General features: G+C 46.2%; 2 protein-coding genes across 9 annotated transcripts in view; both read right to left on the reverse strand.

The window, feature by feature from the left end:
• HVCN1 (hydrogen voltage gated channel 1) overlaps positions 1–10,775 on the reverse strand; it is a 34,568-nt gene extending 23,793 nt beyond the window's left edge. For 2 of the 7 annotated variants that reach the window (XM_006178077.3, XM_014553631.2), the window contains exons 1-2: positions 10,698–10,775; positions 3,548–3,628 (exon numbers count right to left, since the gene is read on the reverse strand). The gene's annotated coding sequence lies outside the window, so the exon portion shown is untranslated. The other 5 variants (XM_032471892.1, XM_032471890.1, XM_032471893.1 and 2 more) reach the window with 3 other exon arrangements.
• Positions 10,776–14,696: 3,921 nt separating this feature from the next.
• Positions 14,697–27,067, reverse strand: part of PPP1CC (protein phosphatase 1 catalytic subunit gamma) — a 29,685-nt gene continuing 17,314 nt past the window's right edge. The window contains exon 8 of one of the 2 annotated variants that reach the window (XM_032471887.1): positions 14,697–15,071. In XM_032471887.1, the coding sequence (XP_032327778.1) occupies positions 14,974–15,071 (98 nt within the window). In that variant the 3' untranslated portion in view covers positions 14,697–14,973. Of the gene's footprint in view, positions 15,072–26,287; positions 26,685–27,067 lie in introns of those variants that run through there. The other variant, XM_032471888.1, reaches the window with a different exon arrangement.

The following is a 27,067-nucleotide window of genomic DNA, read 5'->3' on the forward strand; positions in this document are numbered from 1 at the left end:
ACCACAGAGGTGGCAGGTACTACATCAGAAATGTATTAAATGACATCAAATTGCTCATTTTAAAAGTTAATAACATTATGTGAATTTCACTCCAATTAAAAAGAACCAGACTGGAAAAAAAAAAAAAAAAAAAGAACCAGACAGACATGTTAGTGTCGAAACTGCCCTGGAAAGCAGCAAAAAATCTAAACGTCGACCAACGGGGATCTGGTCGAGTCAGTTAGGGCACATCCGCACAGTGGGAGACCCCAGTGCTGTTAAATCTTCAAATGCGGAGGAGGAAAGAGGTAACTAACAAGCTCCCCCATCACATTATAGCATAATGTGTACAGTATGATCCCAACTATATGAAAAGATTATATGTGCATTTTTTTTTTTATAAGTCTGTAAGGATATAGCCAAACTCTTCACAGTGGTTATTGCTGGAGAAAATGGGAGTAATTTGGGGGTAGAGTGGGTTATCTTCCTTCTCTTTGCTTCTGGAAGGTCTGAACTTCTACAATGACTATATGTTACCTCTTAAAACTTATTTTTAATGCTGGCAGGCAACCTATGTAGTAAAAAATTTAAATAATACAAAAAGATAAACTATGACAAGTAAGTCTTCTTTTTTACTTCTGTCTTTCCCAGAAACAGTCACTCCTACCAGTTTTCCATGTAGCCTTCGGGGATATTCTAGGTCTTCCCAACCACATCCATATTTATTCTTTTTTTCCCCCCTTAAACAAATGTGAGCCCACACACTGTTCCGAACCTTGCTTATTTCCCTTTAGGGGGTGGTAGGCTGAATAATGCCTCCCGCCAGAGATGTATATGTCCTAATTCCCGAGACCTGTGAGTATGTCACTTTACGTGGCAAAAAGGACTTGCAGGTGTGGTTAAACTAAGGACTCCAAGATGGGGGATTATCCAGGTGGGCCCAGCGTGATCAGAAGGGTCTTGACAAGTAGAGCAGGGGAATCAGGAGGCTATACAACCACAGAAGCAGAGGCTGGAGTCAGAGAGATTGGAAGAGGTTATGCTTCTCAAAGATGGAGAGATGGGGTCACAGTCCAAGGAGTAAGGGCAGCCTTTAGGAGCTGGTAAAGGCAAACAAACAGATTCTCCCTAGAGAATCTCCCGAAGCAATACAGCCCTGCCAATAACTTGATCTTGGTGCACCAAGACTGATTTTGGAGATGTGAACTGTGAGATAAGTTAATGTTGTTTTTAAGCCATCAGATTTGTGATCATTTGTTACAGCAGCCGCAGGAGTCTAATACAGTATCCCAGAGATGGTTCCACTTCAGTGTGTTCTAGATTAAGTGTTCCAATGAATAACCTTACACACCATGTTACTTTTATAATTTAAAAAAAAAACCATTTTGCGGGGGTGGGTACAGCTTAGTAATAGAGTGCACGCTTAGCGTGCACAAGGTCCTGGGTTCAAACCCCAGTACTTTCATTTTTTTAAAAATCTAATTTAACTTAAAAAATTACCATTTTGAAAAAACTATTCACAAAGGCTTAAGAAAAAATGAGTTCTTTCTCTCCCCATAGTACCAGGCTCAGGGCACAAGGGACTCTCACAGTTTCTTGCTGGTTGACTGGCAGAGCAGCTCCTGCAACCAGCAGAGTTCACCTTGGTGTGTTCCTGTTCCAGCCCCTGAGGGCCCTCACCCTGCTCTCACGAGATGGGCTCAAGTGGAACCACCACCACAAGTGAAGGTGAAGGGGAAAATGAGGGTGCCCTGGAGCTCTCCCTCCTCCACAAGACAGGAAACAGAACTGGCCCATGCATAGAAAAACACCCAGATTCACTAATTCAAGCAACGGAAAATTTAAACCTGCCATGACCTCCCCATTAAACTAGACAAAACAAAAATGTAAAAACCCAATGCTTCCGGGGCTGAAGGAAAACTTGCACACAGTGCTGGGGATACTTTTTCCTAAGCAGCCACCTGGTAATAAGTGGCATGTGCCTTCAGGATGATCATACCCTTGAGTTGAACACATCAGTTTGGGAACCATAACTTAAAAATCATTTGAAAGCATTAAAAAAAAAAAAAGGTGCCATTTGGACCACAATGTTTAAAAGCAAAGTTGGATATTATGGCCAGAACCTCGAAACAGCCTATCAACCTCACTTTAGGGAAAAGCTGAGTAAGGCCGAGGGAGGAATGATAATTCTGTGGTCTATGCAGAAATGTAGAAAGAAGGCTGTTAAGCAATGAGAGGCAGAACCCTGATGGTTGCACACACTGCCTGCAACTGTACAAGATTATCAGAACCTTTCCTCTGTGCAAGGCTGAGTTCTGGGGAATCCAAAGTGAAGACCCAAGACAAAGGTCAGAGCCCAGGCAGGCTGACGTTTTAGCCAAGAAACACCCAAGCAAGGCAATATCACCCAGAAGTTAAAACAGAAATGCAACAGAAGACAGGCAAGAGTGGCTCCTGCAGTGGGGTGTAAACAGGGAAGGTTTCTGAGTAGGGGACTTTTACGGTGGTCTCTGAATTACGAGGAGGTACGTCACAAGAAGATGTCAGGGAAGAGTATTCCAAGGAGCAGAAGGGCATGGGCACAGGCCTGAGAGTGCAGAGGATTTAGTATGGCCAAGGAAGGAAGAGGAGGCCGGTGTGGCTGCACTGGGCAGTGGAGTGAGGAGGGGGACAGGTCAGGACCCGACCGTGCAGAGAGCTTGGCAGACAGAGCTGAGGGCCTGGGGGCCGAGGTGCGGAGGCAGTGACCAGATTCAAAACATGCTGAGGGGTGAGCTTGCTGCTGGCCTAGCTGCTGGGGATGAGGAGAGGAGCAGAAAATGCTAGGCTTCCTCCTTCTTGCTAAACCAGTGGTGAGGGAGGGCTTGGGGGCTACAGAGTAGTTCTGGAATTATGCAAGCTTCAGCCCAAAGATTTTCAAAACCCTGCCCCTACCAGCCTTTCCCTGAGAGGCAGAGAGGGAGGAGCTGCCGCCCCCAGCATGAGTCTTACTCAGGAAGCTTCCAGCCACTGGTAGGGCTGTCAGAAACACTGCATCTCTCAGATAGCTCTGACTGACCTGAGGCTGAATGACAGAGAAGTGCTTTCAGATGGGCAGGGGAGCGGATGGAGGGGGGCACAGCTTGGGTCAGGCATGGGGCCAGGCCTTTGCGCCAACCACCTCATTTAGCCGTCTCGGCATTCCTGAGGCAGTTACCATGCTTAACTCCAAGGTTAAGGATAAACAACGGAAACAGATAAAGAAACTGAGGCAGGGAGAATGGAAGTCCCTACAAGAGGCCCCTGTGCCCAGTGGGGGTGCTGGGTGCAGGCCTGGGAGTTCCTGGACAGGCTGCCCTGCTCTCCCTTCTCTGTCCTGGAGTTTAACCTGGCACCAACCGACCTTCTTGTTCCTTGGTGCCCCCTGCCCAGGTGAAGGATTTGCTGCCCTGGAGGTTCTCCCTGCAGGGACCAGCAGGCTGGGCGTCCTCCCAGTATTCCCAGCAGTTTTCTCCATGCAGTCCCCCTGGGGGCCCAGGGAGGGCAGGGCAGGCACGCTGAGTAAGAGGACTTAGGGGTTCACACCCACCTGGGCGAGTCTGGCTCTGTCTCCTTCAGCTGTGTGATCCCTGGCGAGTGGTTTGGCCTCTTTGAGTCTTGGTTTCTTCACCTGGAAGAGGGAGACAAGGATGGAACCCACCTCACCTGCTGCGGCTGCTACAGGCATGTGACGAAGTGAAGGCACCTGGCCCAGGCAAACACCCCGTATCAAAGGGTAGTTCTTATCAACATTCCCGTTTTCAAGGGGAGACACACGAGGGGCTTCCGTCCCGGGTCCTGCGGTCCTATCTCCTGTCCACTGGACTCTAGTACCCCAGGGGCCAGGCAGGGGTCCCCGGGTTATCCCTGCCCAACCGCGGTGGCCCAAGCTGAAGAACGCTAGAACCGAGGGCAACCGGGGCCGCCTGGGACCCCGCGGGGCCCCCGGCAGGCTCGGGCTGCGAACGCTCCGAGAAAGCGGCCCGCGCCCCGGCCCGCCCCGGAGCACTCACCCTGCGCCCGGCCCGCCCCGCGGCCACCGCAGCAACTGCGCGCCCGGCGCCCGCGCGCCCCGCGCCCGCCCCTTCCCCGCCCCCTCCCGGTGCCCGCCCTCCGACTCAGCGTGCGGCCGGTCCCCCGGTCCCCCGCTCTTGCCTGTCCGTCAGTGTCCCTGTTGGTCTCTAGCTTCCCCCAACCCGGCCTCCACCCGCTCCGCAGGCCCGAGCCCGGCCTGGGCCTCCCGCAGTCCCGCAGATGGACAAAGGTCCCGCCCGTGGGAGCCAATCGCGAATCACGAGAATCCTGGCCCCGGCGACCCTAAGAGAAGGGGTGGGAGGAGGGAACCACTTCCTTCCTCCGACGGGATGAACTGGGAGCAGGTCCACCCTCCTCCCCACCACACACAGTCGGGACAGAAGGGCTGGCTCCTGCTCCCTACCCTCTCCCCCAGGCGCCCGCCCCGCCAACACTTGATTACTTAAGGGTGGCCCCGAGTGGCCTTACTGTCCCCTGTACAGTGTCTGCAGTGCACGAGGTGTACGGTGGGCAGATTGCCCTAAGGAGGTGGCCAACCTGGAAGGTGCCAGGACACCCCTAGACAGGGGGATGAGGCTGGAGGTGCCGGGCTGTAGGGCTGGTATTGACATGAGGGAGGAGCCTTCCTGCCTGAAGATGGAGCATACCCCTACTCAGGCCAACTCCTACTCTCCCCCCAGGCCCAGCTGTAATGTCCCTCCCCTGTGGGCCCTCCCTTGCCCAAGCTTCCTCTGAACTCTGTTCATACCTCATTTCTGGCACTGTCCGTGCTGGAAACAGTTATGCCATTAGCCTCCATCTACCCCAAAAGACCGCTTGTCCCAAACTTTCAAGGGCAGAAGCCATGTACCTTCTACACACCTCCCTGCTTCTGGTTCAGTTGCAGGGAGGGGGGAGTCTGAACTCCTCGGAGCTGTGTTAGTTTCCTGTGGATGCTGTAACAAATTACCACAAACCCAGTGGCTTAAAACAACACAAAAATAACACTTAAAACAACAAAGCACTGGAGGTCAGAAATCCAAGGGAATCTTGAAGGGCTAAAATCAAGGTGTTGGCAGGGCTGTGCTCCTTCTGGAGGCTCAAGGGGGGACTTTTTTCCTTGCCTCTTCCAGCTCCTAGAGGTTGTCTGCATTCCTCGGCTCTTGGCTGCATCACTCTGACCTCTGCTTTCATCATCACACCTCCTTCTCTAGACCTGACCCTTCTCCCTCCCCCTTAAAAAGACCCATGTAAACAGTTAATGTTTAAATACTGAAAAATTAGCTAGGATAATCTCCCCATCTCAAGATCGTTGACTTAATCATACCTACAAAGTTCCTTTGGCCACGTAATGCAGCACAGTCACAGGTTCTGGAGATCTATGGGGCGCCAGGACTCTGCATACGCAGAGATAGTTTCCATTGTCAAGTCTGCTCTTCCCAATCCTGTCTCCTGCTTCCTGCGGGGTAGCAGGCTTTCTTATAAGCATCTCAGTCGGACCTGCCTTCTCAGTCATATATTGTTATTACAACAGTCCCATTCTGATCCCTAAGGCATAGTCTGATCCATTCTAAACTTCAACTTTATATTTTATTAAAAATTCCCTTCCTCCCCCAGGGCCAGTGAGGCAAGTGGAGAGAATGTGTGGACTGTTCTTCCCAGTCCCTCCCCCGCGTTCACTCCCTTAGGGTTAGGGATGGGAAGAGGGTAAGGGAACAGGTTCAGGTATCCCCGTCACCTAACTGCCCACCTCAAAGCTGCAATCTGCTTTCTGTTGGTTTTAACAACTAGTCCTGCCTGTAGTTTTAAGCTTAGTACAGATGGCTGTGGTCTCAACAGGACCTATGACAGCAAGGCTCAAATGCTGCCCCTAGCTTGACCCTCTGGCTGACCCCTGCTGGAGGCATCACTCATTATGCTTCCCATGTGCTGCCTTGTTGGCCCTCACTGCAGTGTTCCTGGGGAAGCCTGCAGCTGCCAACCTTACCAATGCCCTGGAGACTGGAGCCGCCAGCAGGGACCTATTTCCATACCTTTTAAGGAATCAAGATCCTGAGGGAGCTGGTCCACAAGTCTGGAGAATTTAGAAATATTCTCAATACAGCTGTTTTCACTGGGATCCCTCTAATACTCAGCCTTCTTGGTGGACAGGAACAGATCTTAACTGTGTTAACATCTTTAGCAGAGAGTCTGACACATAGCGGGTACTTTACATTCCATTATGTAATTATGCAATAGCATAAATTAATAAATGAATATTGAGCATAATAAGGATGCTGACCATCACTGCTTCTGTTTAACGCTGTACTGAAGATCCCAGCTAATGCAATAAGACAAGAAAAGGAACATGAAGTACAAAGACTGAAAAGAGAAAAACTATCATCTGCAATCAATGTGATTGTCTACCTAGAAAATCCAAGAGGCTCAGTAGACTGGCCCTGGATACCTACTGTGTGGCAGGCCCTTTCTAGGTACTTAATACTGTAAGATGAAAGGGCAACCCTGTTCTCAGAGAGCTCCCATTTTTGTAGTTGAGGACATGATGCCAACAGTCCTTAGGGCAGAGTCACCTGTGGTCCACAGAAGTCCATAAACTTGGATGGGAAAAAAAAAATCACATCTTAATTTTCATTAACCTCTAACTGAAATTTAGCATTTCTGTCAGTTATAGGTAACCTTCAGAATGTAGGTAACAAACTTCAGTTGTATTAGCAGCACCCATGACTTTGTGGTCAATCAAAATCAAAGATGTTTTCAAATTGTAATGTAGTATTTATAGATATCTCAAAATAGAACTTATACTTACCACTACTTCAAAATTACAGTAGTTATCAAACTGGTTCTTAGTTCTTCATAGTTTAATGTGTTAACAGAGAACTTCACATATTACTTTATCACAATTAGAAAAATAATCCAATAACTGCATTTCAGGATAACTGGGGTCCTCTGTAATAGGATGCACTCTATTTTACACATTCAAAAACATTACTCTAAGAGGAGGACCCACGTTATCAAACAGATTAGGAACTCCTGCTCTAAAGGAAGGATGTGTTCTCTGGTTTGGGTGATGCCGACACAGTTCTCTTTCACAAGGGAGTTGCGGCCCCACCCGCCATCCTTCACATTTCTTACCAAGCAGCGAGCCCAGCTTGCTCAAGGATGTGGCAGTCATTGCCCCAGGTGCTTTCTGGGCACCCTGCCTTTTGATGTTTATGGAGCATTTGAGGAAGCTCTCTAAGCATGGCCCCTGGGTCTGGGCCTGCCTGTGTCCTAGAAAAGCTGGGCAGTGGCCAGTTCTGGTTTTACCCAGCAAGAAGAGAGAAGGCTATCTCTGCTGGTTTTGGTTCCCCCAGGGCAGTGTTTTCAGCTGCTGCACTTGACCACTTCCCTTCCTAGGGGAAATGCCAGGCTGTAGGAGAATGCACAAAAACAGAAAGGAGGAGAGAAGTACATGAGATCTCAGCCAGAGCTGGGGCAGGACTCTGGATTTCCCAGAGTTATATCTGCCATCTGGGTCGAGAGGCTCCTTTCCTAGCAGACGTGATTCATCTACAGCAGTGACAGCCACACAAGGATATCTGCACCAGGCGTGGGTACATATGTATGGTGATGTGGCTACATTAGAAGGTCTTTGCTAACCTTGACCCTCTTCTCTGGTACTTGGCTCAAACTTCTGCTTCATAGCTCAGAAATACAGGAAAGAGTAGTAAGAACACAGGAGTTGGCATCAAAGAGCCTTGGGTTTAAATCCTGCCTCCATCCCTTCCCTTGATGAAAGATCATGCTAGCTGGGTGATCTTTCATTAACTTAGCAAATAGTTTCTGAGTGTCAGCTGTGTGCTAGACACAGCATTCAGAGGCAAATGAGAAAGACAGGCCCCACCTCCTCTCATCAAACTTACTCTCTACAGAGAGACACACAAAGACCAAATTATGAAACATGAAAGAAATGGCCAGGAGGTTATGGCAGAGAATAACAGTGGTGGGGAGAGCGATGAGGCCCCACTAAGGCAGGAGAGTCAAGGAAGGCTTCTCTGTGACATTTAAATTAGTACAGAAAGCTTTTAGAGCTTCCCATGAAGAGAGGGGGAAATCTTCTAAGTGGCAGAAACAGTACATGCAAAGGGCCTGAGGTGGGAAAGAGCTTGGCCTGGTGAGAAACCAAAGGGAGGCCAGAATTACCGAAGCAGGGTAAGAAGGGAAGATAGTGGTGAGAAGTAAGTCGGAGAAGAGGGCAGAGGCCAATGGGAAGGCTGGACTTCAAAGTGCAGGAAGCCATGGGGGCTCTAAGCAGTGAGACAGTCGCAGCTTGATTTGTTTTTACTGTGGTTAAGTACTTGTAACATAACTTTGCCGTTTTAATCATATTATAAAGTGTATGGTTGGTGGCATTTAGCATATTCATAATGTTGTACAGCCTTCACCACTGTTCTATTTAAGAACTTCTTCATCATCTCAAAAAGAAACCTGTTCCCATTAAGCAGTTACTCCTCGCTCCTGCCTACCTCCAGCCCTAAGCACCCACTGATCTGCTTTCTATCTCTATGGACTTGCCTATTCTAGACATTTCACATAAATGGGATCGTGCAACACTTGGCCTTTTGTGGCTGGCTTCTTTCACTCAGCATGCTTTTGAGGTTCATCCCTGTTGTCGCCTGTGTGAGTGTTCCCTTCCATTGTGTGGACAGACCACATTTTGTTTATCCTTTCATCCACTGAGAGAGTTTGATTTTACCAAGATAACTGTGGTTGCTGGGTGGGACTGGATTATAGGGAAGGCAAAAATGAAAGTGCAGGTGAGAGAGAATGATGGCTTCGGTTAGTATTTGGGGAGTAGAGAAGGAATAAAGGGCGTGGATTTGGGACCCATTTGGGAGACTGAACAGATGAGGAACTGAGGGACTGGACGAGGCGGGTGAGGAAGAAGCTGGAGCCCTGAGTGCACAGTGGTGTTACCACCGAGATGGGAGGGGACCAGGCAGAGGGACGTCCTAGTTGTTGTTAATAATGTTTGGTCTGAACTGTCAAAGTGGCACTGTCATGAGGGTTATAGGATTTTTTTTCTTTTTAAATTGAAGTATAGTCAGTTTACAATGTTGTGCCAATTTCTGGTGGACAACATCTTTCAGTCATACATATACATACATATATTCCTTTTCATATTCTTTTTCATTATAGGTTACAAGATAAAAGGCAATAGGATTTGAGTCTAAAACTTGGCAGAGGGATTTAGGATGTGATTTTGTGATTGAAGAAATACATATTTTGGTTTTTGCCCTTGGGCTCCTGGTCAGAGCTCCTAAAACCTTGCAGTTTCCTAAGTGGTAAGAGTAATAGGAGCATCTTTTCTTATAATATTTGGTTTTGTCCTCAGCTCCTGAAACGTTCCAGTAACTAAGGTGAAAGGAGCACCTCTTGTGATTCAGAACAAACCCCTTTCAACCACACCTGAGTTTATGTTAATGAAGTGACTTTGGGAAAGCCCCAAAAAGAGAGGGGGAGGGGGACTGGTTGCCAGGGGAACCAACCTAATGGTTAGAGGGTTGGAACATTTAGCTCCCCACCCCTCCCAACCCACCTCTCTGGGGGCTGGGGAGGCTGAGTCAATCACCAGCAGCCGGTGATTTGATCAATCACACCTACAGAACGAGACCTCCATTAAAAACCCTAACTGAAGGGGCTGGGAGAACTTCCAGGTTGGTGAACACGTGGAGGTGCCGGGAGGGTGGCGGCCCGGAGAGGGCAGGGAAGCTTGTTCCATCCTCCAGTACCTCGCCCTGAGCATCTCTTCCATCTGGCTGCTCCTGACTTGTGTCCATTTGTGGTAAATCCCAACTTAGTAGACCGTTTTCCTGGGTCCTGTGAGCCATTCCAGCAAATTATCAAAGGAGGGGTCATAGGAGTCTCTGATTTGCAGCTGATCAGTCAGAAGCACAAGTGACAACCTGGACTTGTGATTATTGTCTGAAGGGTGGAGAGGGCGAGAGAGAGGGAGGCTTCTGGGGCTGCACCCTTAACCTGGGGGGTCTGTGCTAACTCCAGGCAGTTAGTGTCAGAACTGCTTGGTGTGCAAAACCCACACATTTGTTGAAATGAAAGTATCGAGTGTAGAGAAAACATGGAGTTTTTCTGTCAGTGAGTCATCGGCACACAGCTGGTGTTGAAAACCATGGGCCGAGCTGAGATTCCCGGTCCCAAGTGCAGACAGAGGGGCCCAGGTCTGAGCTAGAGGTCAATCAGGTAACAAAGAGGCGGCAAAGGAGACAGAGAGGGTAACCGGGAGGTAGAGGGAGAAACCCAGGGCACGTGGGGTCCTGGGACCCAAGAAGAGAGTGTGTAAACGGTGTCAGTGCTGATGGGAGTGGGCTGAAGAGTGCGGAGAGGAGGGGAGGAGGAGGACAGGCAGAGAAGAAGTCACCATGGAAGGGAGCAGAGAGATGAGACAAAGGCCGGAGGGCTGGTAGGGCCCACACCGGGGTCCCCCTGGCCTAGCAGGGGGAGCCTGGGATGCAGGGACGCCCATGCGTCCGGCTCCTACCAGATGGATGTCAGGCTAGGATGTGCTGAGCGTCTTGTCCCCGCCTCACAGGGAAGACTGAATTACAAGGCCACACAGCTGGTCGGAGGCCGAGCTGGAACACGAACCGTGCTCCCAGCACAGGACTCTCAGCGGACTCCTTCCCTACCTGAGCCAGAAGCAGTGGGCGCCCATGTTCGGGGGTCCTGTTCTCTGGTTCTCTGGAATCTTCTGTGTCTATTGAAGTGAGTAAGACTTTAACACCGGAAAGGAAAGGACAGAAGACACGGGAAGTATTTTCTGACTCCCACTGTGTGAGCAGAGCCTGGAGCTAAGATTCAGTCGCAGCACCTTGTTCCACCTGCTGGTTACCCATGGAAACTGCTCTTGCCCGTGGGGCTCAGCCCTCCTGGCCAGCTGCAGGTTCAGCTGGATGGGTGGGTCCCACATTGGTCCAGAAGCAGACCCAGGGCTGACTCCTCAACTTCTCTCCACCCAGGAGATTAGTCTAAACTATGCCGTCCCTCCTGGCTGGTGTCTGTTTCAAGAAAAGGCCGTGTGACCCGACGCTCTGGCCTGTGAGACCCAAGGGGGAGTTCGCCCTTCTCAGGAGCATTGTAGGAGGAGCCTGCCTTTTTCCTTTCTCTGGTCCAGGTCTGGACCTAATGTCTGGAGTGCACTCCGGCTCCTGGCAGGGTTGGGGGTGGAAAGCACGTGGGGCTCTGATGGTGCTGTGAGTCACCAAGCCACTCGGCCCCCAGCCACGTGCATACTTCCATTGAGAGATGATGCATTTCACTATTGTTTGGGTCAAGGTTTCTGAAACTTATTGCCAAGAGCACCCAGCCCTCATCCGTACTTGGACGCTTGCTGGGCTTTGGCTGCTGCTCAGCGCCCATCCCACTTGCTCTCGGTAACAACATCCACTTGCTGTTAAGGGAACTAACTCACCTGCTGGGCCGAATCTGGTGGACCTGTTCTCAGCTCACCTCTAGCTGAGAGCTGGACACGTGACTCAAAAAGAGCCAATGGGAGAGGCACAGAGAGAGCACTCACGTCAGGACAGGATCTGCGGTGAGAAGCTCTGGGGTTTGGTGCCTGTCTGCACCAAGCCTGGGTCTCCAGGCTTCCCTTCCATTCTGTGGGGTCCTCACTGGCTCCCACTGGACTCCCTGTTGGCTTCAGTCAGCCTGGGTGGGTTTCCCTCATTTGCATCCATGGAACCCAGGCCAGGAGCTGAGGGAGAGAGAGGAAGTCCCTGCTGTTTGGGTGCACGCCTAGTGCTGGAGGCGGGATTTTAAACAACCCACTGGAACGAGTGGCAGGACAGGGGAGGAAAGCAGGGTAACTGGAAGAAGTGACAGCCACCACCCGAGTGCGCACCTGCCTACCGCACAGCAGGCCCTGCGCAGGCCCCTTACACACATCTCCCCGTTTAATCACAACCACCCCGTGAGACGGGAACTCTGATGAGTTAGGATTAGGTTCTGCTGTCATACAAAATTCAAAGTGTCAGAAGTCACCTTCTCACGCCAAAGGCTGGAGGTGCCTCCGTTCCACCAAGCACCTCCCAGCTCACTGCTCTGCCTTCCCAGGGCCTTCTTCCTCACCAGGATGGCAGCCTCTGGGCTTTGGGCAGGATGACTGAGGGGTGAAGAAGAAAGGGACACTAGATGTGTGGCAGCCATCGCTGCAGAGCAGCTTCACGATGGCGCTGCTGCTCGCATCCCATGGGAAGCCCTCAGTCCCAGCACGCCTGGCTGCAAGGGAACAGGGGAAATGCAGTCTTTATCCAGGGCCCCTTGTGCCCAGCTAAAAAGACTACAGTTGTTGAAGGAGTGGAGAGAGATTTTTGGGAAACTGCCAGTAATTCTACAGATGAGAAAAACAAGGCTCAGAGAGGTGAAGTCTTTTGTCCAAGGTCACCCGAGCATGAAGTGGCATGGCAGGACTTGGACTCACTCTGTCTATGGGCTGTGGTTACAGTCACACCGAGGAAAGCAGAGCCTCGGGGCAGCAGTGGGGAGGAGGCTTCTCAGGGGAAGTGGTATTTAAGCTGGGTCTCCTCGGGTGGGAAAAGGGAAAGGACATCGTAAGAGCTGAGATCTAGAGGAAAGAAAAGCTTTTCTCGGGGACCGTCTTACCCCAGCAATGGGGAGCTCACTATCTGAGACACTCGTGGTGTTTGGGGATATCTTCTGATTAGAGATTTCCCTTAGAGAGCGAGGTGGCCATCTTTGGTGTTTCCTGCTCGGCGTCTGTCCCCCTCCTTCTGGTGATGTCAACCACCCCCCAATTTCAATCCCGGTAGTTTGAGAGAGGCTGACCCAACCAGGCCAGTGGGGCTCCACAGAGGACTCTGGCTGGGATCTCAGCTGAGATGTCCTCTGCTGGGACTGCTATTTGCAAGAATGGGTGAGCCTGGAGGTCGTGTGGAGAAGGCCTGCCTAGGAGGTAGGAGGTAGGCCAGCACAGAGAAGAGCACGGGCATCTGATGGAAAAATGGAGGCCGAATCCTGCTGATCTCATTTCAGGCCCTGCTCACAGCTCTGCTCACAGCTGCCCTGGACATGTTAGTTGCACAAGCCAGTAAATTCCCGCTTGGCTACAGCCAGTCTGACTGATCTTCCTGTGACTGCCACCTGAAGAGGGCCAACTGATGGAGGCAGAGAGGTCAGGCCTCTTTTTATCACCTCCTGGGGGAGTCGGGGAACAGTGCATGTTTTAAGAAAGTAGTAGGGCCTTAGAGCAGAGTTTCTGCAGGTGTGGTCCACGAACCCCCAGTGTCTGCACCCCTCTGATATTAAACTTGATGAAAATGCACCTTCCTAGGCCCTAACTTCCAAATCAGATTTTCTGGAGGTGAGACCCAGGACCCTGCACTTCTGTCAAGCACTCCAGGGGGTTCCCACAGCACCCAATCTGAGAACCAATGGCTGAATCAGGTGACCTGGGATCCAACCCAGATCCTGCCACCAACTCTGATATTAAAATAAGTCAAAAACAGCCAAACAGGAACACTTCCTGGTTGCTTCATGGGTGCCCAGCACTGTGCCGTGGAAGTGCTTCATGTAAACACCCCCACGTAATGATCACAACCACTGAAAAATCTTTAAGGAAAGGAATGGAGGCTCAGAGAGGCTAACTGACTTGCCTAGTATCATTCTGCTGGTGAATCTGAAACCAGTTCCTGTCTGTCCCAAGTCCCCACCAGTCAGCACCTTGCCATACTGCCTGCTCTGTCTTTAGAATGCAAATAGAACTCTTTACATGTTGGGCACAGGAACTTTTTACTCCTGCTAAAAAAGGAGTCTTGAGTCCTCCTTATCCCTGACCTGTCCCCACCCCCAACCTGATGACCCGAAGCCCCAGGATTCTCCATCCTCTTTCTCGTCCTCACTGTCACCGTCCTGGGCCATGTCACCACCACCTGTTGCTTGCAGCAGTCTTTCCGCCTCCACGCTCTTCCTCAGACCTGCTCCCTGCACCGAGAGTGATCTTTATAAAATTTCTTCTCTTATGAAATACTGCAGATATTCAAACACTATATAGGATACTATAAAAACGGCCATATCCTCACCACCAGATTAAGGAATAAAGTATTTTTCTTGAGTCATAAAGCTCAGAAACCTTCACTGACTTCCCTTCCCTAACGTGGTGGAGGAGGCACTCTCTGCCTGGGCCCTGTTCCCCTGAGCCTCAGCCACACCTTTCTGCTCCTGCCGCCCTGCCTCGACTTCCTCTCCTGCACCAGGCTCCCTGCTCGGGGCTGGCGGGCCTGCGGTTCCTCCTGTGGAAACACCATCTGGGTGCAGCCGTCACCCTCTCACACTCAGCTCTGCTGCAGTGGCACTTCCTCAGGGAAGTCCCTCAACCCCCCCGGGGCGGGCCGGCCCTGGTCAGCTCCCTGCTCACACCTGCCTCTCCTCCAGGCTGTGAGTTCCTTGGGGCCCGGACTGCTGCCTTCCCACGGCCTGTGCAGAGCAGCTGCTGTGACTAGTCCCCGAATGAAGAAAGGTACTAAGGAGGTGGCAGCCTTTTGCAACTCCAGTAAAATACACATTCCTTCACTTAACAAGAATTTATTGAGTGGCTACTATGTACCCGACTGACCTTTATTTTAAAACATGTTATTTGCCTTAATAATAACAATCTGTGCTTTAGTTTCCTCATTCATCAGTGAAAAGGGGATCAGAGTACCTACTCTGGGTGTGGAAGACTGAACAAGCTAACGCGGGGCGGGCTCAGCGTGCAGCCTGCACACAGTCAGAGGGGCCGTGAGGGCCGACCTCAGACAGGTGCCGGGTTTTACAACAGACAAAACAAGGGCCCCACACAACACCTGCTGGGTCTCTTCCTGGGCCCCAAATAGAACGTCCAGTTTCTTGAGCTTGTGCTGGCAACACCATTTCCTCTCTGCACTTCCCAACTTCAGGCTTGGCTGTTCATCTGGAACGATTACAAATGCAACTGCTCTTGAAGGTGCTCAGTGCCTTTCTGTCAATGTGGGGGAATTCACGCCTCTGCTGGTTGTTAATTCTAGCTGTTGGAGAAGGAAGCAAGGGGGGAAAAGCATATTAAAACGATCCTCTCATAAAATTCCACCCAATCTGCCACTGGGAAGTGTGGACTGCATTGGGAGGACATCAATTTATGGTTTTTCCTGGGAAAACCAAATATATAGGTACTTGAACAAAGGAGCTGTTGGTATTTGGTAGCATTTTTAAACTATTCTGTTGAGAGGCTGCTTTGTTTCCTATCATTGCACTAAATAAACTGATGAAAAATCCAGAAGTCCACTTTGGCTGCAAGCAATAGAAAGCTAAATTCTAAGGAAATCTGTCACTTAACTGAACCAGTCCAGTGGTAGAACAAGCTTCAAGTACAGTCTGATCAAGGCTCTGGCTCTGTTTCTCTGTTCTCTTGGCCCTGCTATTTATCTCCGGTTGGATTTTTCTTCAGACCAGTTTTCCTCCTTGTTGCAAAATGTAGGCGTTATAGGCTTCACATTGACATCCTTACAACTTCCAAAGGCCAGAGGTCTTCTTGGCACCCCTTCTCCCCCAGAGAATGGTCCTGGGTTTCCTTCTGTTCTGATTAGACCAATCTGGGGTGTCTTTACACTCCTAAACAACACATTGGCCAGAGAAATGCCATGTGCTAGGTGGCCTGGGCAGGGCTGACTATGGCTAAACCAGCTTCTGTGCCAAGGAGTAGTGGGATTAATTCCGTCCAACCTTTGGCTCTATATATAGGAGAGGGTGGGGTCCACGGTGGGTGTGGGGTGGGAAACTGCACTGTCCAAAAGCTGGGGGGATTTCTAAGTGTGAGCAACGGAGTTTCCCAAAGTAAACTTGAGAGGAAAAAGGATACTTGAGCCCAGGGATGCATCAGGCTCCACCTCCTGAGCCTGAAATTCCCATCCAGAGCGCCTAGTGGGAGGCCGTGTTGTGTTCCAATTGTGTCCAATTTCACCCTCACAGAAATAACCCTGAACCCAAGGAAGGGGGAAGAATCTGTTCTGGCACCTCTACTGTACGCTGAGGACATGTCAGCATTCAACAAATATCTGTCTTTGACGGAAGGAACTAAGGATGCATTGACCTGTAATCAAAAGGCACTAACTGATAATGTCATTGAAACTTGATGTGACACATCCAGATGTGTGCACACTACTCACAAGTACACACGTGCCCCTAAATAAAAATAACTGATCTAGAAGAACAGAGGACACGTGAGACCATGGAAGGGCTGGCACCTAAATGGCCCTGGTTTCTGGTTTTAAATCGGCGCGGCCCTCCCATCATCCTTCCTTGTTTGTACCTGGCCTACCTCCTGTGACATAGCGACTTATCAGGGGCTCAAGGGGTGAAGCAGGGACACCGGTGACACACCGGGATGCGGAACTGGGTGCCACTGCTGTGCCGATGAGCATTTCAAGCCAGTGTGCTCTCAAAGGATGTTGAAGGAAGGCAAGAAGTGTTCTCCTTTTTTTTAAAAAACATTTTGTTATTGAGTTACAGTCATTTTACAATGCTGTAGGGAGTACTCTCTTTGAAAGGCAAGTTATTATATCAAATTATATTTTTTAAAAAAGCATATACATGTACCCTTTGACTCAGCAATCTCTCTTCTATGAACCTATCCCAACGCCACTAGGCCAGTGACATGGAAACATGTGTGTAAGTTACTGACCACAACACTGCGGTGAGAGCTGGGAACTGCCCCAGCGTCACTGACAGAACTGGTGGAATAAACTGCTACATCCCCAACCTTGGAGGACCACAAAGCTGGAAAAGCGCAAGAGGAACTGCTATGAAATGGTCTCCGAGAGAAACTGTTAAGGGAAAAATGTGAGGTATGAGCAGTGTGTCTGATATGCTTCCATTCTCCAAGAAAGAGGGGGTCTGTTTATACTCAGATGTGTTTACTTATACTAGACACACACACTCAGGATAAACAGGGTGAGGTAAGGACAGGGTGGAGAGGGCAGGGAGACACGTTAGATGTCTCTGAATATAACTTGTACATTTGACTTTGGGACCATGTAAATATTTTATCCTTAAGTACAAAAGCAAAATTTAAATAAAAATAAATTTTAAAAAGCAAAATGAAACAAATGAGCAATTTTATTTTGTCCTGGCATAATCCCACTGAGAGGAATTGTCTCAGGTGACTTTAAAACACAGTAATTTGTGCATCCAGGATTAAAAAGGACCCTAAGGACAAAAAGAACTGTTAAAAAATTATTATTTATATTGCTAATAATATTTATTATTATTCTGAAACTAGTATACTAATACATGATAGGATGAAGCAAATAAATGTTACTACTGCTGGGAACTAAGATTTTCATTGTAATAAAAAAAAGATACAAATGTAAAATTAGAAAAGTAAGAAATGAAATCCTAAACTTGGATTGGAAATTGCATGAATTAATCATTTAGCTTATCTTAGAAATGGTTATTTCCTGGCTTTGCTCACTGAAAAGGCCTAGAAACAACTCAGTGGCACTGAGCCTCAACCCCAACACTCAGACTACAGGTTATTTTTCCCACTCAAGGAGAAATGGAGAAAATTTCAAAACGCACCTAGAACCTCTAGTCAGAGCAGGAGGCAAGGAAACCCATGGTAGAGTCACGTCAAAAGGATACAGGAAGGGAAAAAAAGGATGCGGGGAAACTCAAAGAGGCTGATGGTGAAACGAGAACTTTGAGAAGACAAACTGCAATGGGTTGAAGTTTCAAATATGCTGAAACCCACAAGTTCATGATGATAGTACACCAGAGCCTAACTCACTGGGCACCTGTGACAGGGTGCTGGGGGAACACATCTACTTTGCAAATTCATAAATAAAGGGAAAAGTAAAGCATTTATCCTTCTATAACTCAGGGTAATCAAATAGCAGAGGAAGGGAAGTTTCTCTGTAGAGACGTATTCTTGGTGACAAATAAAGAAGGAATGATGACAGCATCAGAATATAGGTGTCTTACCATCCATCCCTAATGTTTTCGTGTCACGGACTTCAGTGTATTTGAATGCTGACTGGGTATTAGGTGTAATAATGGTATTATAGTCATGTTTTAAAAAACCATCTTTTAGAGGTACAGGCTGAAATGTCGATAAATACAATGATATCTAGGACTTACTTCAAAAGGATGTTAGGGGAGTTTTGTAGAAATGACACAGCTTGGCTCCAAGTTGACTATGGAGGCGGAGTGACAGCTCCATGGGGCTTCAGAATTCTTCTGATTATGCATTTGAAAAATTTTCAGGATGAAAAGTTTAAAAATCTGACATCCCCTTTTGAGTTAACAATTTGACTTTGTGGAATCTATTCAAGAGATAGCACTTGAGCTAATAAACGTGTGTACACCTCAGTATGGGCAAGGATATTTATTCAGCATTATTACAGCAGCAAACAAGGGCAAACAATTTGAAAGTCCATCCATTGGGGGCTGGCTAAATTAATTATGGTCAAGACATACAAACTCTTCAAAGAACAGGGCAGCAATACTTACACATAATGTAGGACAATCTCCAAGATTTATTATGGAGTATAGGTTAATATAACTTATATCCACATGTAGAAGTGTGTTAAAAATTAGTGTGTAAGGAAAAAAGGATCAACTCACAAATACACAGGATTGGAAAGCCGCTGTCTGGGGAGGAAAACTGAAGCTTTAGAGACTTTTCACTGTCTATCCTGTTTTATCTTCAGGAAAAAAACTTAAACCACGTGCATCGCCATTATCCACTATATAAAACCAGTAAGAAAATCTGGACAAGACTCTCTAGGGTTCATGGACATGGGGGCAGCATCGTTATACGTGAGTTGCCACACCTGGCAGGCAGGCTCCACGGGCCTCCTCACTGTCTCCTGCCCAGCCCTCCCTCTGTTCCCTTGTGGTACAAACACAGAGCTGTATGGGGGCCTATAGGCTCATTTCTCTCTTTCGGCACCAATTCAGAAGACACCCCTCAGCCTGAACCTGAGGAACCAGGGTCGGGAACGTGGCTCATTACGAGGAACAAGTGTTTCCGGGTAAACGCTGTCAATTCTGTTGGCATAAAACAGGTCCCGGTGTCAGATCACGGCAGGGTTTTCCCTCCCCACATTTTTCTATTTACTCCTGACTTCACACTATTTTCAACAAAAGGAGGAAGAATGTTCTTTCAATAAGCTTTCTGAAAAATCAGAATCAGGGGCTGCGTTGAAGGAATGAGGTAGTCATATAATGTACTAATAGGGGAAAGTCTACGATAATGAAAACAGTATTTCAATACCACTGGCATAAAAAAAAAAAAAAGAAAGATGGAGTAAGACCTGTACTGAGTGATGATTCCCACGTGGGCCCTAGGCAGAGCCCACGCTCTAACCACTGCCCAGTAGGGCCCTCGGGCGGAGGAGCTGCAGGCTGTTGCCTACGTGGGCTTCTGTAGACTTGAGAGCTAGGGTAATGCACTCAAGGCCACATGTATCTACAAACTCATTACAGAAACGGGTACCTCTGTTGATGTAAGAACTAGCTTGAGCAGCAGAGTTTGCAGAAAACCTTAAAATCAGTTTTCTTTCTCCTACTTCTTTGTAACAAACGACTCCTACAGGAATAAAAAGCTTCAATTGAGTCTTGCCCATCTATGTTGGTTAAGAAACTATTAACAACTCAGAAAGTTCCCTCGTGGCTGGAAGATGTACGATTCTATTGCTTTTTTATCAAAATGAACACAGATGTGCTCAACATAAATACTAAAGTTATTACCAATGGGATCTCTGTTACTCTTGGCAAAGAAACCATGAGTGAAATAATTACTAACAAGAGTGCATACAGACCATTTAAAAATAAGATTTTAAAAAAGAAGAATTAAATTCTACGCCTGAGAATTTATCTCTGTGTTTTAGAAACCCTCTCTAGAATTAGGGCAGTCATTATGAGGTTTGAGGTAGGACTCAGGCCTTCACTCACTCACACCACCACTTACCTCTCTAAATTATGCAAACTTAATGGAGCTATAAATCCTTTCCTTGGGAAGAATAATAATACATTACATAGAATTTCAGGGAGCTCACAGACCCAGACCAATAACCCCAGAAGCTGAACTTGTGGGATTACGGAGTGAGGCGCTTCTGCTGCCTGGTCTCGCTGCTCAATTTATTTGGCTTCTCCAAGTCCTGACAGTCTTTCCACTAGTCGCTTCACTTCCTGGCATGGAACCCAAGTGGTGTAATAAATTCTTACAGGACGAAAATTGCATAACAAATCAACATGGGTCTTTAGAAATAGACTCATGGCCATAGAAAACATAGCCCCCCTGTGGCTACCAGGGGGAAGAGGGGAGGGATAGATTGGGAGTTTGGGCTTGATGGAGACATGTTACTACATGTGAAGCAGATAAGCAGCAAGGACCTACTGTACAGCACAGGGGATTATATTCAATTTCTTTTAATGAGCTGCAATGGAAAAGAAACTGAAAAAAAAATAGGTATGCATGTATATGTATAACTGAATCGCTCTGCTGTACACCTGAAACTAACATTGTAAATCAACTACACTTCAATGAAAAATAAGAATAAAAACCAACATGGGTCTTTAAAATAGTAGTAATACACCCACCCAATAAACTATTTGCTACATCAAACTCTGATCTTAAAAGGATTTGCAGGTGGTAACTTCAAAGTAAAAAACAATTCCCATTTGAAGTGGGATCCAGGATCAAAAGAGAAATCTGACAGGCACCTGAATTCTAAAGTCTCCAGGTTTAAGTGGTGGCATGTTTGAATTCATAAAACAAACAAACAAAAACAGTGCCAAGGATTTAACTTAATTAGATCCACTACTGAAGTAGAAATGAGTTCAGAGACTTGGAGAGATCAAAGGATGGAGAAAGACCCTGAAAGACCCTCTTGATTAACTAAAATGCTGAATGAAATGTAAAAGTTATGTTAAAAAAAAATAAACTATAGGGCAGGCAGGAAAGAGATTAGCAGACTGATGCCTAAACAAAGAGGAAGAGCCTTGAATTTTGGGAAGCAGGTAAGCACCAAAATATTTCAAATTCAGGACAGTGTTTAACTTTGGAAGGAGTATGTAACTGGGGAGGTACTCAGGCAGCTCCTAAGATATTGGTAATCTATTTCTCAAACCAGGTGGTACATATATGGGTGTTTTACAGGTTTTTGTTTGTTTGTTTGTTTAAGATAATTCAATAAATATACACTAGGGGGAAGGTACAGCTCAGTGGTAAAGCACAGGCCTAGCATGCACAAGATCCTGGGTTCAGTCCCCAGTACTTCCATTAAAAATAAGTAAATAAAAACCTAATTACCTCCCCCACCAAAACAAGACAAACAAAAAACACACTAAAAACATACAGCATACAAAACATTTAACACACAAAATGGTAATACTTTGATTTATATATACACATTACAATACATTTAATTAAGTTGTACAAACACACACACACACACACAAAACAAAAAATGTGGCACTGGAACTCCCTCAACGGAAAACCCTGGTCTCCTAAAGGACGTTCTGTTGGAACTGCAGAACACTTTCCCCATCTACTGTGTCCCATAATGCAATGAAAAGAAATGAAAGCCAGCTAAAGCAGCTCTGAAAGTGGTTAACTTGTTTCACTTTCCACCTATAGAGAACTTGGATTGAACTTCTTAGCTAGTTAGATCTTAAGATGAGGCATCACACAGTTTCAAAAGGCTCTAATAGCATCTCACAGATGCTCATAGGCCTGTAAGCAGGATTAAGTCTCTGCTTCTAATAGAGCCTTTCTGATTTTATTCATTTTACCTACGATGCCTTTGGCATGATTTTGTTTGAAGGGTTCATCCGGCCGAGAAAAAAAAAAAGTTTAAACAGCATTGTCTTAGAGGAATACTAGCTCCCTAGCATGGGGAGAGAATGCCGATGACCTTTTTTGACTCTGTATAAATGCAAAAGCAGAGACTGAAGTTTTAAATGGTGACCAAACTGTGCACCCAATAAGCAATTTGCACTGCAGCAACCATTAGGATTGCTGGCTTGCTTTCTTCTCTTGTCCTTAGTCCATCATCATTAGAAACACCCAAATATCCTAGGACAGAGGGAGGAACACGAAGCAGACCTCAAGCCAATCTAAGCCACACTGGTGAGCAAGATCCAGCTAAACCCTGATCCACCACACTGGGCCCACACGTGCATGTCTTGTTTACGCTGCACAGCCTCCCGACCAAGGGGATTACAGTCTACCATCTGTTACAGCCAACTTTAGCTATCCCTTAAACTAAACATGACGAGGAAGATAGATACTGGTGTTTGTTGGTGGATCACCAAAACTTGGAAAGAAGTGATTTTATTTTGGTAAATAAAAGGTACAGAATCTGACTCCACTAAAGGCTCGTGGAGCTGGTGAATGAGCGGATCTCCCTCAGATGGCACGTGAACTTCTGCCAACCTCAGCAGGAACACCCTTTATCCCACCCGCTCTCCTGCCACACCTACCTAACTTGTCAGAGCTTTTTGCTGGAAAGGTCAAGCAGCCAGTCTGTCCCAGAACATAGTGACTGGTTACTGTTCTTTTGTTCACAAGCCCTGAACAACTGGTGTGTGGGCTGGTCCTCTCTGGGAGACATGGTATTTGATTCTGTGCTAATTGAGTGGCTAGAAGGAAAATGGAATACACGTTTTTAAAGTGGCTCCTTAGTATTTTTCTACAGTTGCATCAAGTATATATCTCAGCTGAATGATTATTAAAATTCAGTGTTTGGTTATAGCCAAACATCACTGCGAAAGAACTGGCTCTCTGGGACACAAGAATTTGAAATTTATCCAAAACAAAAACAAAAGCAAAAAAAGCTAAGTCTTAAAATTGTCAGAATTTTCCAAAGTACACATTGGGCAGGAATGACACCTATCACCATCAGTTGCTTTGTTGCTCCTGTGGTCAGTATTTGCCCATCTGTAACACTAAGCAGATGTTTTTACCTGAAGCTGGTAGAAGAGGAAGTTGTCTTTTGGCTGGCCCTACCACCAAAGTGAGTGTTGCAATCCTAATAGTAAGGTAAGACTTAAATCTTCCTCAATTCCTAGATTTAAAATCTGGAATTGGTTGATGACAATGATTTAACATTACAGTCCCTCCATCTGAAGCTTTGTGCAGTGCCTCAAGATGCTAACTATCTTCAGGACTTAAAAGATTTCTGCCACACTGATTAACTTCTAATGTCTTGCAGGCCTTATCAACTTTTGTTAGCTCAAAGAATATAAAGTTCATCCTGAAAGTACCTAGGTAACAATCTATTTCCCTATTTAATTACTGCTAACTTTCTTAGTTTTAACTTTTTGGTTACAAAATAGTGTTTGTAATTAACTGAAGTGCTTTACTTAAACCTATAACGTACACGTCATGTAACTGACAGATACCTACACATGACAAAATTCTCACAAGACGCTTACCTGCTTTTGAAATTCAAATGTTTGCAATAAATCCAAATGCCAGGCCTGTGTGAGGGACTGAAGCTCCTGTACTGACCAGATGGACAGCAGTCATCTCTGGGCTCACACAATCAATCACGCACTAATTCAGGGATGCAGAAATTTTAAGTGTTCATCCTTCTTCCTGGGCTGAGGTTGAAGGCACTGATAGTACATCTTCCGTTTCACTCTGTTTGAGGTTCCCATACATAATCCAGCAAGGATGAATGGAAACTGACTCTTGCCGGTATCTGTACCAAGTCTTCCTCATGTAATTTTAAGTTTGTGTTGCCACTGATATAAATTTTGGGAATACTCTTTGGTCTTATAGCTGTTTAGTGAATGCTTGTTACGTGTAAGCCAAATTGCAGGCACTTTTTATGGGTTTCATCTTCACAATTCCACCATTTTACAGGTGAGGACACCGAAGCCTGGAGGGAAAGATGTCATATTCTTCCACTGTAGGCTGGTGTGTACATCTCATTTGCAGAACTAAAAAAACTGAAGAACCATCCCTGCAGATTCAAACTAACTTGGTCTGCAGGGCTCAATGAACTTTGGGTCTGACTTTTCTCGAGGTGGGAAATGGTATAAAGAACTTGAAACCTCTTTATTTTTGAAGCTCTTTGATGTCTTCCACGTACCCAGACATGCAAAACATTCCTTCCTCGCCCTTGTAACAATCACCAGCTCTAGCTCCTCTTCCACTACATTCATGATACTTGGATAAGATCCTTACCTTAGAGGGTCTGTTTTAATTCACACACTTAGTCTGCAAGTTGCCAATATGAGCCTAATGTTATTCACACAGAACCTCCCTGCGATGGCTTTTGTCTTTCTTGGGTACCATGATGCCCACCTCGCCTTAGTTGTACTGGCTCCTCTTACATCTTCACTGGCCAGCACAAGTTTCCTTTCAACCTTTCATCATGGCTCCACACTGGGAACCTTAGGTCTCTTCCTCTCCATCAGTCTAAATCCTGTGCCTTCTTCATGGTTCAGCACTCATTTGTTCTCAACTCCCATTATCTCATATTCGTTATGTTACTTGAAAAGTCTCTATTCTTAAATCAAGGGGCTTGAAGAACAAGGTGCTATGTTTGTATCTGCTGTTCACTGCAGCTAGATGTGGGTAAGCCTAGTCCAGGAGGTACAAATCAGTAATTTCTACAGATGGGTTTATACTATATTATGTTGACTATTTAGCTACATAAGGATGGCTCTCACCTGTCTTTCTAAATGGTTTAGTAAAGGTGCTGTCATCTTGAGAGCCAAAATACTTTTATATAATCACTTAAAACTAGAATTGAAAAAAATTACAAATGATTGCAACAACTTTGTTTCCTAGTTATTTCTTTTGTATCTGCTGAAAATGTCTATAGGTGTTCTCTACACAGTCAATGGTTAGACATGCTTAGCTAGCCATGGCTCAGTATCAGATTGTAATAGGGCTACAAACAAAAGGCTACCTAGAACTCAGCCAACTGAGCTATCAAAACATGAAACACCTGGGATTAATTATAAGATAACAAACAGTAAATGTTTACTGAGTACTATTCTGAGTCAAGCATCCTTCTGAACATATCCCATTATTTCACTCAGTGACTCACAATGCGAGGCAGACACTGTCCCTGTGAGCTAGGGACAGTGGCTCAAAAAGTTAACCACTCAAACCACGTAGCTAGGAGAGGAGCCGGGACTTGGACTGAGTATAACCACTAGTTTACAAAGGCAGATGTGACCACAACTACATGCAGAGATAAAGGACAAATGAGGAAGTAATGTTAGTGCAGATTGGGATTTACAAGGCAAAGCCTGAAGTTCTGCTGTCACATACTAGTGTCAAATACTTGAGTCTCTCCTAAGATCTTATGTCCTAAAACCAAAGACTGATTTTGTCTCTAAACCAGTGCTATGCCTATTCTTTTTGGAAGAGAAATTTAAGCTAGATACCACATGCCACACTCTATAACCCAAGCAGAATGGCCTAATTTTAAAACTATAGGATATTGAAATCCTAGAAGTGACACAATTGATAATGTCCAGGGCATAGCTTAAATATTTATGAAACTGACACAAATTATTGCTCATCACCTTCTTCCTGGAGTCAGAGATCTGGGAGAATATCATGAAAAATTAAAAACGCAAACTCTGAATTTGTCACAAACGTGGAGCAGGAAGGAGGTAGAGGTCACAAGACGAGCACACCAGGGGTCAGAGACACGGCCTCAGGACCAGGGCTTGGGGCGCAGGTCAGGGCTGACCCAGCGCTCCCGTGGCGCTTTCTCTCCACATGCAACTACAGGTTCAAATAACCTTTCACTAGGAGGGCCTCTCCCGACTCCCCGAGGGACACCAGTTTTTGACAGAAAAAAGTGCTTTTCAAATGACACACTCTCCATCCACTTTAATGTACTCTGAGAAATACACGTTCAACACACTTGTGACAAATGTAGTAAGACATTGTGCTCCACTAAGTAAGGGAAGGAAGAAGAGAGCAAAAGACTGTCTAAAAACATTGGTGGCTGAATTAGAATAATTTAAAAAGTAGCTCCTGAATTTTACTGTCAAGCTCAAATGAGCCCAGACAAAAAGAAAACTGGTTACAGATGATATCACAACTCACCAAGTCCCGTGCCTCCCTAACCAGCAGGGGAGGACAGTGCCAGCTCATCGCTCTACTTCAGAAACTTATACCCAGGCTCGAACTCGAAACGTATGAGCATCCATATTCTAATCCATCTTTGGAAAACAGACTACTTGAAGGAAGACAAATCCAAATTGAAACTGCATGGTTTCCAGAGCAATTTATTCATTAAAATCTATTCAATAGGCCATCAACAGTTCTCCTGTGTGTATTGTGCTGATAAATAGACACTGAGAGGATTTAACAAGTTCATCATTTAATAAGTCTGAATTCATTTTCACCACATGGTATTGTACATGGTCATCTGTTGAAACAGATTTCTTTTTAACAGATCTTAGTTTAAAAAAGTCATAGATACTGTGAGTTCTGTATAAACTGGTGGATAGTAAGTTAGTTCCTTTGTTTTGACTTATAAGCCTCAACTTCACCGCAGAATAAAGAATGTAGGCCAAAGAAAGCATTATCGGTCACTCGTATAGAACAGTATTGTTCCTATAATTTGAAGCTTTCTGAATGGACGGGTTCAGGCCTGATGTAACTGTAAAAAGATTACTTAATGAATAGACTATATGGAAATTGTACAAAATGTTATTAACTTTAATCATTAATAGCTTAAACAGCACTATGTTACTAATTGCGATTCAAACTCAAAAACCTGTTTTTGAATCCCCAAGAAGGTGGCATGTGTACACAACCATGCCATCTTGGACTTAGGGGAGTGTCAATATATATATTTCAACAGAAACTTTGGCTTTAGGAAATTGTCACAAACATTTAAAATAATGGCTTTAATAGTCATTTTAAGTATACCGTAGGGGAAAGTGTGCTTTAATTAAATATACATACCAGTGATGCTGGCAAGGTTGAAAGTTACTCCTAATGTTGACAGCTATAAAAACTAGTTTGTACATGACAAGACAA

The sequence above is a fragment of the Camelus ferus genome, chromosome 32, assembly GCF_009834535.1.
Source record: "Camelus ferus isolate YT-003-E chromosome 32, BCGSAC_Cfer_1.0, whole genome shotgun sequence".
NCBI classification, from domain to species: Eukaryota; Metazoa; Chordata; class Mammalia; order Artiodactyla; family Camelidae; genus Camelus; species Camelus ferus.